The sequence below is a fragment of the Panthera uncia genome, chromosome A2 (genome assembly GCF_023721935.1).
Source record: "Panthera uncia isolate 11264 chromosome A2, Puncia_PCG_1.0, whole genome shotgun sequence".
Classification (NCBI taxonomy): Eukaryota; Metazoa; Chordata; class Mammalia; order Carnivora; family Felidae; genus Panthera; species Panthera uncia.
This window is the reverse complement of record NC_064816.1, coordinates 55,469,190-55,481,757: the sequence shown is the minus strand read 5'-3', so window position 1 is coordinate 55,481,757 and position 12,568 is coordinate 55,469,190. Positions and strand designations below refer to the sequence as shown.

General features: G+C 44.2%; 1 protein-coding gene across 1 annotated transcript in view; it reads right to left on the bottom strand.

Annotated features, from left to right (window-relative positions):
* The window catches only part of RUVBL1 (RuvB like AAA ATPase 1), a 44,098-nt gene extending 34,858 nt beyond the window's left edge, over positions 1-9,240 (bottom strand). The window contains exons 1-2 of the mRNA XM_049641116.1: positions 8,987-9,240; positions 5,228-5,314 (exon numbers count right to left, since the gene is read on the bottom strand). Coding sequence (XP_049497073.1) covers positions 5,228-5,314; positions 8,987-9,127 — 228 coding nt within the window. The 5' untranslated portion in view covers positions 9,128-9,240. The remainder of the gene's footprint in view (positions 1-5,227; positions 5,315-8,986) is intronic.
* Positions 9,241-12,568: the final 3,328 nt, after the last annotated feature.

Sequence of the window (12,568 nt, the reverse complement as noted above, 5' to 3'; positions counted from 1 at the left end):
ACCCAGAAAGTCTGGCCACAATGGGCCCTCATTACTGCGTGGCAGCACCTGGTGTAGACCTCAGGAACAGCTGCCACCTTCAGTGAGGGTGTGCCGCTCTGGCCACCACAGCCACCCTGCCCCTTCATGCTGGTGCCCAGGCACCTCCCTCATCCTCACAGCCTATCTGAGTGGGCATCTGAGTTTGTGACCTTGAGACTGATGCCCCTAAAACTGTTATTCTCTGATACCCTAAAGCGAAGGAATAATCTCTGGAGTACGACAGGGTACAGTGTGAGGAGCAGACTCCAGCACCACGTCCACCTGCTATCCAAACCTGCCACCTTCTCAGTCACTCCTCTTTCTCACCCAGGTATCTCCACGGGCCCTGACTCCACACCCTCAGTTGTGAACATCAAAGACAGCGACTGTATCTGATTCGGTGACATCTCCCCACCTCCAGCTAATACAGAAGAGATGATCAGTATTCTTCCACTAAAATATGACAAATACTTGGTTAAGAAATGCTTCCGGCGTGTCCAGTTTCTTCCTTGTAAAGGTTCCCAGAAGGCGGGTATACAATATAGCTATTATACCCACACCTGGTATATAGTGCTAGGTCACTTGCGTGAGGTCTCAGTGGATCCTCCCAACTAGCCTATGAACTTGATGATCTAGTGTTTGATGTCTGATATCGTGTTGGATAGATTTACAAACTGAAACACACACGTTACTAACTCACCCAACATCAGTCAGCACGCAGCAAAGCCAAGATGCAAACCCCAACCTCTAAGACATTATTTCTTTGTGACTACCCCTCATGCAAGTGGCAAGTGGCACACAAAAAAGAGGTTATTGCCAAAAGAAGACTGAAGAAGTCTGCTTCATTTCCCATATCATCAGAACACCACCTTTCTCTAAAACCTAAACACAAAGCCCTGCTACGAACAGTGTGACATCCTCAAGAGAACAGGTCGTCCATACGAACCACTTATTTGTTTCTCTAAAATAAGCACCACCGTATTCCTGCCTCCACTTAGTTAAGCTGCCTAAACCGTGGGGCCCATCAATGCCCTGGAAAGCAGGAGAGTTACCACATGCCTTCATGTAAAGAGACTGGACAAACCAGCAGTGGTGAGAACTTCCCGTATTTCCTGGAGGAAAATGGTACAGTACTACAAAAGGAACGAACGAACAGTTTACGCTGCCAGGAATATGGCACACTAGAGAGAGTCATGGAAAATCCTTCCTGTTACAAACAGCCAGAAATAAAGAAATAATAAAAAATCCAGAGTAGTAAACTACCATCACCTTGAAAGTTTGGAGGGTTCTGGGGCGCCTGGGTAGCTCAGTCAGTTAAGTGTCCGACTTCAGCTCAGGTCATGATCTCACGGTCCGTGGGTTCGAGCCCCGCATCAGGCTCTGTGCTGACAGCTCAGAGCCTGGAGCCTGCTTCGGATTCTGTGTCTCCCTCTCTCTGCTCCTCCCCTGCTCACACTCTGTCTCTCTCTCTTTCTCTCTCAAAAATAAACAAACATTAAAAAAAAAAAGTTTGGAGGGTTTTGACAGCAGAAACCTCAGCAAGGTACTACAGTGGTAAGAGAGAAACCCCTGAATAAAAAGGAGGCTTGAAGGGCCATGCATGAGTAGAAAAGGTGAGCCAAAAAAGCCCAAAAACAAACAAACAAACAAACAAACAAACAAACAAAAAACCCCTGACATACAAGGTATAAACTTGTAGGTCCTGCCTGTGGCTCTGGGTGAGGAGAAAAGTCTCCACAGCATGCTCTCACACGACTCTAGGATCAGTCTTTACGCTGATGACCAGAAAACCCAAGCCACAAAATTCACAGCAAGTGCCCTGGATAGTGCAGCAGGGCCCCTCAGAAGCACTCTCAGGAGAAGCCTCACAGATTTGACCAGCCAAACACAAGTTCACAGGCAGACCAAGAATACAGAAAAAAGAAACTGATTCATGAACAAGGAATAAAAGGCTATCAAAAATAGCCAGATTTTTAAAAAATCCAGATTAAAAAAAAATAGAACTTATAAGAGGTGGATGCTCCTTATTTACAAAGAACAAAACCAAAAGCAAGCTAATACATGTAGAATGACAGATTTAGAAAATCACTGTTTTGCAACTATCAGTGTGGTAACTGATACAGCAATAACCATCAGAGGGAGCACTGCACCCTTAGGGTGAAAGGGTATTTGCAACATCTCCACAGGTCACTTCACTTCCAATTACTAATTAATTAGAAAGGGAACCAGGACCTTCCCGTTGAATGTGGCCTCATCCCCCTTTCCTGTCAGCCTCCTGCTGTGACACAATGGGACACGACACCACCTGGGCAGTGTGTTTCCAAGTGTTTAACTTCTCCTACTGACAAAACAATAAGATGATCTCTGTAGGACAGCTGTAGAACCTTTTTACAAAACAAGTGTCCAGGACTCTTCCAAAAGGTCAATGTCAAAAAAGAAAACAAAACCAAAAAAGGCTGGGGAGGGTAACTGATTAGATAAAAAGAGACTAAAGAGGGGTGCCTGGGTGGCTCTGTTGGCTCAGGTTGTGATCTCATGGTACATGAGTTCGAGCCCCATGAGTCTCTGCACTGACAGTGCAGAGCCTGCTTGGGATTCTCTCTTTCTCTCTCTCTCTCCCTCTTTATCTTGTGTACACACGCTCTCCCTCTCTCTCAAAATAAATAAATAAACTTAAAAAAAAAAGAGAGAGAGACATAACAATGTGTGCAGTGTATGATCTTTGATTGTATTCTGAATTTACAAATATAAAATATGAAAAAGCCCCCAAAAAGACCAACTGGGAAAAATTTTAATTTAGACTAGACATTAGCTAATATTGTTAGCAACGTTAAGTTTCTTGGGCGGATGATAGTATCTTGGTAACAGGAGAATGTCCTTGCACTGACTTTCAAATGGTTCAGAAATAGAGAAAATACAAATGTCACCAAATATTTACAATTAGTTGTTTACATGCAGGGTAGAGAGGGGATCATCATACCATTCTTCCAACTCTTTTGTAGGTTTCAAATTTTTCAAAATGAGAAAGAGAAAAATATTCAGTGGGTTGGATTAAACAGCAGCTTAGTCATAACCCACAAAACAATTAGACTGGAACAGAGGCCTAAAGAAATTACCCACAGTGCAGCAAAGCCCAAGAGATGGAAAACATGAAAGTGAGGTTGCAAGAGAAAGAAGACAAAATGAGAAACTCTGGCACAGGGTTTCCCAGCCTTGGCACTACTGATATTTTGTGCTGGGTGTTTCTTTCTTGTAAGGACCGTCCTGAGCATTGTCTAGCAGCACCTGTGCGTTCCACCCACAAGATACTCGCTCAACCAAACTGTGACAGCCAAGAATGTCTCTGGACATCGCCAATGTCCCTTGGGGGGTGAAACTGCCCCAAGTTGAGAACCGCTGCATTCAAATATCTGACTGGAGGGGTGCCTGGGTGGCTCAGTCAGTTGGGCGGCCGACAACAGCTCAGGTCATGATCTCGCGGTGTGTGAGTTCAAGCCCCGCGTCGGGCTCTACCCTGAAAGCTCAGAGCCTGGAGCCTGCTTCCGGTTCTGTGTCTCCCTCTCTTTCTGTCCCTTCCCTGCTTGCTCTCAGTCTCTCTCTCTCTCAAAAATAATAAAAGAATAAAAAATTTAAAAACAAACAAACAAATATCTGACTGGAGTTCCAAAAGAGCACAAATAGGGAAATGCAATATCCTAAGAGATAATATCATAGTCAAGAGATATCAAGAGATAACGTATCATAGTGAAACACCAAAATCAAAAACATCCAGAAAGAAAAGACAAACCCCTCAAAATGAGACTTCTCAAAAGCAAAGAGAGAAGCCAACAGGTAGCAAATATCAAGAGAAATAGTACCAACGGAAAATAGCTATCAACAGACTTATATATCCAACATAACCGTCTTTGAAAACAAGGGCAACATGATAAATACAAGCCCGACTTGGCCACCAACAAACGTCTAGAAGCAACATCTAAATGATGTACTTTTCTTCTTTAGAAAGAAGAAAAATGGAGGGAGAGGGAAGGTCTAAGATAGAAAAAGGAAAGTAAGCAAATACATGGTAAATACAGTGGACAACCTGATGTCGTCTGCAGAGAGATAATTAAAGCTCATATTTAAATGTCACTTTAAAGGTTAAGATAGACTTTTTCACAAATACAGCACTTCTTCTATTTTAAGACACCGACATATGTAAAGACACCACCAATTCAATTACATGATTTCAAAATGATAATTACAGTCATTATCTTACAACTGACCGGTTGGAATAACTGTCTGAAATGAGGCACGTGCTACTTCAGAAAAGGTGGAGAAACCTGCCTTGGGTCCCATGGCAAGTCAACACCAGAGCTGCAATTTAAAGCTTATTTCCTTACAAACACAACCCCACGCTCCTACGCTCCTGTACCAAGTGGCCCTTTGGAGGAACGTGCGTGACTCAGATTGGGGACACTGAAACGTCTCAAGTATCTGGCCAGTGCTCTCACAAATCTCAACAAGCCGTACTGCCTCCTCTGCCTGGAAGGCGCTCGCTCTTCTTCCCTGTGAAGCCAAACGCTCTCAAACACTGCAGGCCAAATGTCCAGCAGAGTTTTACCAGCTTTTACCAGCCCTCAGTCCCACCTCCAGCTCAAACTCCAACTGCATTTAAGATCAGTCAGTACCTCGCAGCTGAGTGTTCAACTGAAGCATTTTGTACTGTCATGGTTTCCTCTCTCTCCCCCAGAGAGAAGCTCCTTAAAGATAAAAATTGTATCTCTGATTCCGTTCTTCTTTCCTTTTCCCCCATCTCTCACACAGCCAGAATAGCACTAGGCAAAGTTAGCATTCGGAAAAATGGTCGCTGCCTGATTTTCTTTCCCCTTCAAGTAAGATGTCATCCCCAAGATTTAATGAAGCCCTAGGCCAAAAGAAATGTATTTCCAAGGCAAAGGAGACTGGAAAGAGATAAAGGACAAATTCTAGACACAATGAGACCCCTCTGAGGACTTCATCCTCTCTTCCCTGGAGGTCAGCCAGAATAATTTGAATTTTAGAGGAGCATGGATTTTAGATACTCAATTGTATTACTGCACATTAGTTTTTCAAACATACATATAACCAATTTAGCTAAACAAAGACTAGTTAAGACACGAATTCAATTTGGCTTAAACATTAAGATCATTCTCTTGGGTAGATTTAGAAAATGAGAGAAAATGAGTACCTTGCCAGTTCCAGGAGGTCCTGCCAACAAGACAGCTCTTCCAGCCATTTTCTTGCTTTTGATTAATTCTACTATCACACCACATGCCTAGACACCACAATGGAAAGAAATAATAAATCAGTATTAAAACGTTTCACGTGGGGAAAAATTCCGGTTTCTGGTTCAAACAATTCACAAACTCATTCAGCCAACGATGAGTGCCACTACACTACAGGCAGCGTTCTAGGTGCTGGAAGCAGTGGAGGGCGACAGAAAAGAAAGCCTTGTGGTCATGGAGCTCGCCTGTGGTCTAGTGGAAGGGAAATAAACACTGTATGAGATCGCTAACGTAAAGAAAAAAGGGTAATGACCTGGGGAGGCCTCTCTGATGACATTTTATTTGACATGTAAAGTTCCAGGCAAAGAGGAATCAGTGTTGCAGACCAAGGAAACCCCAAATTCAAAATGCAGGAATGAGCTGGATATATCCAAGGGACAGAAAGGCCGCAATGACCAAAGCATAGCTAACAGGAGAATGGGAAGATCAGGTCGAAGAGGCAGGCAGGGGCCAGGACTCAGAAAAGAATTTTAGTAAAGTTTAAGTTCATCTACATAGACTATTCATCCCAAGATGATGATTTCTTTTTTTAAAAGACCTTGATGGCTGCTGTGTGGAGAATGGATGGTAGGGTACAAACCAGGGATAGACTTCAGAGGCCCAACACCTCCTGAATTTCGGAATTAAATTGAAAACAAAATTGTGTGTATATGTTCCCATATGCATTTTTCCAGGGAAGAGAGTCACAGCTTTCATCAGATTCCCAAATTAACTCATTAAGGGTTAAAAATCAAGGCACACACTACTAGTTGGCCATCGATTAACTCCCAGAATGCTGCAAATGCTGCACATGAGGTGAACACTAGGGCGCCGTAAGATGTGAATGTCTTTCAAATACTCAAGAGTAAATTGCTTGATGATTTCCTAATACACCTCTGAATTCTAACTTCATTCTAACTCTCTGAATACTATTAAACCATTTATAGCCATATGTACACATACATATCGATATATAAATGTGTATATATATAAATTCCATAAATGGGCTACTGATTTTTATGTTTTAGGATATTAACTATAAAGAAGGCTGAGAGTCACACTTACTGAACACTTACATCCCAGGACTATCAGGTTTCTTACACTGATTTAACAACCTAACATATAACTGTTAAGGGTGCATCTCCTTGCCGTAGGGCAGGCTACCACTACTTCCCGTGGACTGTGGAGAAGTACCTTGGTCCCACACTTAGACAGCCACTACAAAAATGTGGGTTCAATGGTGCCTGGGTGGCTCAGTCGGTTAAGTGTCCAACTCTTGATTTCGGCTCAGGTCATGATCTTACAGTTCACGAGACAGAGTTGGGCTCTGCTGTGTCAGCACAGAGCCTGCTTGGGATTCTCTCTCTGCTCCTCCCCCATGCTCACTCATACACACTCTCAATCAATCGATCAATCAATCAATAAATAAATAGGGGCGCCTGGGTGGCTCAGTCGGTGAAGCGTCCGACTTTGGCTCAGGTCATGATCTCACAGTTTGTGAGTTTGAGTCCAGCGTCGGGCTCTGTGCTGACAGCCTCCAGGCCTGCTTTGGATTCTGTGTCTCCCTCTCTGTCTGCCCCTCCCCTGCTCACACTCTGTCTCTTAAAAATAAATAAACATTAAAAATTTTTGTTAAATAAATAAATAGGTGGATTCAAAGTATGCATGTGGATGGGCTATATTCCATTTTTGGCTCAGTTGGAAAAGCAGTGCCCTGAACAGAGCCCAGAAGGTATTCTTCAGATATACTGCATTTCTAAGAAAATAGAGCCACCCACTATGGTCTTCCTTAATAATGGAAGCTCATAATCCTCTGTACTCTTTGGAAAGAAACTTTCCAAACTATCGATGTGTACTCTTACTGACACACTATGAGCTCTTTCATTTCTCTCCCTCGGTTTAAGCTCCAAATTCTCTCCAGTGACATGTATTTAGTGAATTCTAAAATTCTAAAAAGAACTGGAAGGGCCTTTAAAAGATTGCCTCATCTAACACTCAGATGAGTGGATGTTAAGCACCAGGGAGACTGCTGATGTGACCAGAGTCATGCAAGAACCTGGAAGCTGCAGCGGAATGCCTATTAATTCAATAAATAAATAAATAAATACTGCGCCCCGTTAACGAGTAAATATAATCATATTTAACCATCTCTATTCTCAGGAAGCTCATATTCATAAGGAAGCATAAAACATCAGAATTATGAGCATGAATTCTGGAGTCAAACAGACTTGGGTTTAAATCTTGTCTCTACCACTATCCACTGAGTGACCTTGGACCTACCTACCTAACTTCTGTGAATCCAAGTTCCTAATCTGAAAACACAGTTCATGACTGGCACACAGGCTAAAGGGTTTAGGGGTAAAGTGTACTACAGTCTGCAACTTACTTTGAAATGCAACAGTAGATTGGTGGATGGATCAATGAACAGATACAGGATAAACCAAACGAGTACAATGTTCATTGCACAATTGGGCATGCAGGTGCCTATACAAGTCTTTTAACTTTTTCGTATGTCTGAAAAGTGGCATAGTAAAGTAGGGGACAGACAATTATTAGGGTGGAGGTGAAACAAGACACTGGAGATAAGAGCTGCCTGGCGCAGAGCAAGCATTCAACCAGTGTTAGTTAGCTGTTTTCAGTAAAACATCCTCAGTAAGCAGAGAGGGACTGGATAAAGAAGCTTCAAAGTCACCCTGACCTTGTCAATATTTCCTTTTAGAAAGACGATGCTCAAAAGAGAAGCCAGAGGCTTTTCTTTGGCCCTTTCTTTTAGCACAATCAGCCTAGGAGGCAATAGCTTTAACCTCACATTAAGTGCAGGTTTCTATAGCTGATAAGCTATGAAAGGCCTTGGCATGGATCTGATCTTAGAGCACAGCAGGCAGAAAAGGGGCTGTAATATCACAGAAAGAGCACTGCTTTGAGAGTCGGAAAGACATGGGGGTACAAATCCCAGCACTACCATTGCTAAACAGTGGCAAGTGGGTAAGTGAAGTGACCTCTTCCACCCTCAATTTATTCATCTGCAAAAAATATAATACGAAGAGCGTGAATAGTTTTGCGATTATATTGTAGGTGAAATGAGTTGGCATCACTGCCACTTAAAAACAAAAAGTGGATTTGACTGGAACGGCCAGAAAGGATGCTCCTCTCCCTAACTCCCACTTTCCTCCTTCAGCTGCCAAGGCCTTGGAACGAAAGTGAGTTTTCTAAAGTTGATCACTCCTCTACTTTAAAGCCCCCATAGACTCCCACTGCCGTTCACAAAAATCCAAATTCCTTACCAGGTCCGACAAAGTCCTGCAGGACCTGACCTCCACCAAAACGTTATGATTATTTTATTTACTGGTTAAACGTTTATCGTCTCTCACTACACCAAAATGTAAGCTCCAGGAGAGCAGGGACCTTAACTATCTTCTTCCCCCCTTATCCCTGCGTCATGGCACAGTGGACGGGGCTCAATCGACACTTGTCAATGAAGTCAAGCAGTCAACCGTCCCCGTGGGGGCGGCACCTGTTCTCCTGGATGGCCCCTCTCCCACTCCCAGGGTGCACCTCCCTCGCCGACCCTCGTAGCCCATTCTCACTGCCCTACGGAAACTTCGGCGGGGCACCCAAGCGCGCACCCCGCCCTCAGCCCCCCACTTCAGCAGCCTCTCAACTCCCAGGCCGGCCCGCCACACCTCTCGTGCGTTCTCCTGGCCCACGAGCCCCGAGGCCGCCTGCTTGGCCAGGCCGCTCTCGTCCAGCCCCAGCCCCTTCACGTGGCTGTGGGAGGCGATGCGCTGCGTCTTCGTGGTGCTCTTCACCTCCTCAATCTTCATCTTGCAGACGCCGAGAGCCACAGCCTGCGTGGAAAACCGGGAGCAAGTACCACACGCCCAGCACCTGGGTTACCATGCGGCTGTTACTAGGGCGGTTTGTCAAGGCCCGCCTCACTCAGCGTCCCATTGGCGAGGGCGGGAACGCCTCCGCTCCCCCATTGGCTCGTAGCCGCGCCCATCGCGACTGCCGGCAGGGTTCCGCCCACCCACTTCCGGCTGTGCCGCGCGTTTGGCTTCCCCCGCAGCCAGCGCTTCCTGCCCTGACCCTAAGTTGAAAATGCAAGGGGACCTCCTCAGGAGTTTGGCATTGGAGTGGGGCGCTGCACCAAAGTGAGGTCCTGGAGTCTGTCTCTTAATTGTGCCACTATGTATTATCTTATTTGAAAGTCATACCCTTCTGCGGAGCTCAAGTTATTACCTCCGATTTGGAGATGGGGAAAAGGAGGGACTTATCTAGAGCTTAGGACGCCTTGCATTAGGGTTGAGGCAGACCTGAAGTTAAATGCTACTGTAGTAGTTTCTGACTCTCGCATCTTATACTTCAATACTATTTTTGAATCTAGGTTTCTGTTTGCAAGATTATTAGGTCAATGTTTGTCTCTCACTAAACTGCAGGCATTAGGAGCGTGTAGACCATGTTTGTGTTCATTTTAACTCAATTGCTTAGCACATAGCCTGGCTCACAATGGAGTCTTCTTATGAATCCGAATAAGGTTCTAAACCACCACATACACGCTTGAAATCCTGTAGTTTTGCTGCATGTATTTTATTTTTTATTTAAAATTAAAAAAAATTTTTTTTCAAGAGAGACAGCTCAAGAAGAGGAGAGGGACAGAGAGACAGAGAGAGAGAATCTTAAGCAGCCAGCATGCTCAGCGCAGAGCCCAACATAGGGATCAATCCCATGACCCTGAGATCATGACCTGAATCTAAATCAAGAGTTGGATGCTCAACCAACTGAGCCACCCAGGTGCCCCTTACTATTATTATTATTATTTTGCATTTTGTATTTTATTTTATTTTATTTTGTATTTTAAACAGTAGGTTTTATGGGACTTAGTAATGGTTTCTGTCAGTGAATGGAAGCTTTTGGCAAATCCTTGGAAGGCTTGAGTTTGTTACAGGTGGCCTATGATTCGTCAACCCTATGACACTGAGAAGGTTGCTTAGCACCTCATAGACTTTTTCCTGGTCATTACCCATAGGTGAAGAGCAATTCTTTCACCCTGTAAAGAGGAAAACTTTCCCCCAACTAGTAGTCGAAGTGAGGCACTCTGTGGGACTTACTTCTTTGTGTATTGTTCAGTTAGGAGAGAAGACCTTTCCTACATTTAGTATTTTAAGCCCCAAACTTTAGCACGAAGAGAAGGATTTCCTTCCAGCTGATATGAGTGGCGAGGGTTGGGGAATAAGGATTTGGGAGCTCAGGGGAACTCAGTAGGATCACTTGATCCAATGGTTTTCAAACCACATTCCCTGGGGTTGTAGAATTCTTTTGTGGCCAGTAGGTGTGGGGAAAGGGAAAGCTGAGAGGCAGGATGCCAGTCCAATGCCCCCACCTCCCCTTCTACCAGAGCTGTTCCATCACAGATCGGGCCTAGCCATATCCTCATTTCACAGATGAGGAAACTGAGGCCCTAGGAGGGGTCAGAGTTTGTCCAAGATCACAAATTGAGAAGTGCCTGGCAAAGCCTAGACCCACATCTGGTGTAGAAAAAAGCTGGGTCTGGTTGCAGAACCAGACGGCTTCTTTCATTTCAACAGAAGACTATGCAGCAGGCCATTGTCCAAGATACACAGGTGAGTAAAGGGGAGGTGAAGCCCACAGTAGTGGACATATGTTGCCTACCCAGCGTCCTCCTGCTTCTTCTGGCTACCATGAGTCTAATTTTCTTTCGAGAGCCATCCTTCTTTGACTTTGAGTCCAAGTTGTTTGGATGGGTTGACCCAACCACAGCTTTGTTTCAGGAATGGATATGGGACCCTGGCCTGGCCTATCAAAGTATCCCTTCTCCCCCCCCCGCCCCCCCACAAAAATGATGATTGGTTCAGCAATGTGAGCAGACAGTCCAGTGACACTGAATCCCAGTCCCTTTACTGGAAATACCAAGAAAGAGACTTGAGTCATGGTGTTCCAGGTCATCTTTGCCACTTCATGCGAAAACTGCCTAAGAATAAAGCCAACACAAAGGAGAAGAAAGCTGGCCAGACATTCCTGATGAGATCTTTTACATTCCCAGGTACAGCTCTGCCCTACTTGCAGTGTAAATGGCACTGACATTGGGGCTTAAAATAGTTTGAGTTAGGTCTCCATCCATGGGTACTGATGAAAGTCCTTATCAGTGTGATGACATGTATACAAGTAACTGTGTGGACTGCTACATTCCCGAGTTGTGCTGGTTGAGACTCTCAGACCTGCCAGCTCTCTCATTTTACTTCTGTGACCCTTGTTCTTTCATCTCCAGTTCCTCATCTCCTCTTTTCTCCAGTCCAAGTTTGATGATCTCAACCAACTGTTTCTCAACCCCTTCTGCTTCTTTGCTTTGAGTTCTTTCACACCTGACCTTGGAACCACAAGCCCAGATCAAACCTACCTCTGCCCTCACCACTGCCTCAGGAAGGCATAATAAAGAGTAATAAGCCCTCATATATATGGTCAAGGGTGCCGAGACCATTCAATGGGACAGTTGGAAAGGACAATCTCTTCAATGAATTGTGCTGGGAAAACTGGATATCCATATGCAAAAGAAAGAAGTTGGCCCCTTATACGATATACAAAAATTAATGCAAAGTGGATCCAAAACCTGTGTTGAGGACCTATAAAACTCTTAAGAGAAAACATAGGGGTAAATCTTCATAATCTTGAATTTGGCGATGGTTTCTTAAATATGGTACCATATTTAAGCAACTAAAGAAAAAAACAGATAAGTTGAACTCAATCAAAATTTAAAACTTTTGTGCATCAAAAGACTCTATCTCTCAACAGAATGAAATAATAATGCACAAAATGGGAGAAAATATTTACAAGTCACGTATCTGATGAGGATTTAATGTCTAGCAAATACTAAGAGCTCCTACAGCTCAACACAAAAAAATAAACAACCCATTAAAAAATGAGCAAAGGACTTGATAGACATTTCTCCAAAGAAGATGTACAAATGGCCAACTAGCACATGAAGTGATACTCAACATCATTCATCGTCAGGGAAATATAAATCAAAACTGCACTGAGATACTATTTCACACCCAGTAGGGTGGCCTTAAGGAAGAATAAGGAGAAAGGGAGAAGAAGAAGAAGGAGAAGAAAGGAGGAGGGAGAGGAAGGAGAGGAAGAAGGAGGAGAGGAGGGAAGGAAGGAAGAAAAGGGGAACGAAGAAGGAAGGATGGAAGGAAAGGGGAAAGAAGGAAGGAAGGAAGGAAGGAAGGGAAGAAGGAAGGAAG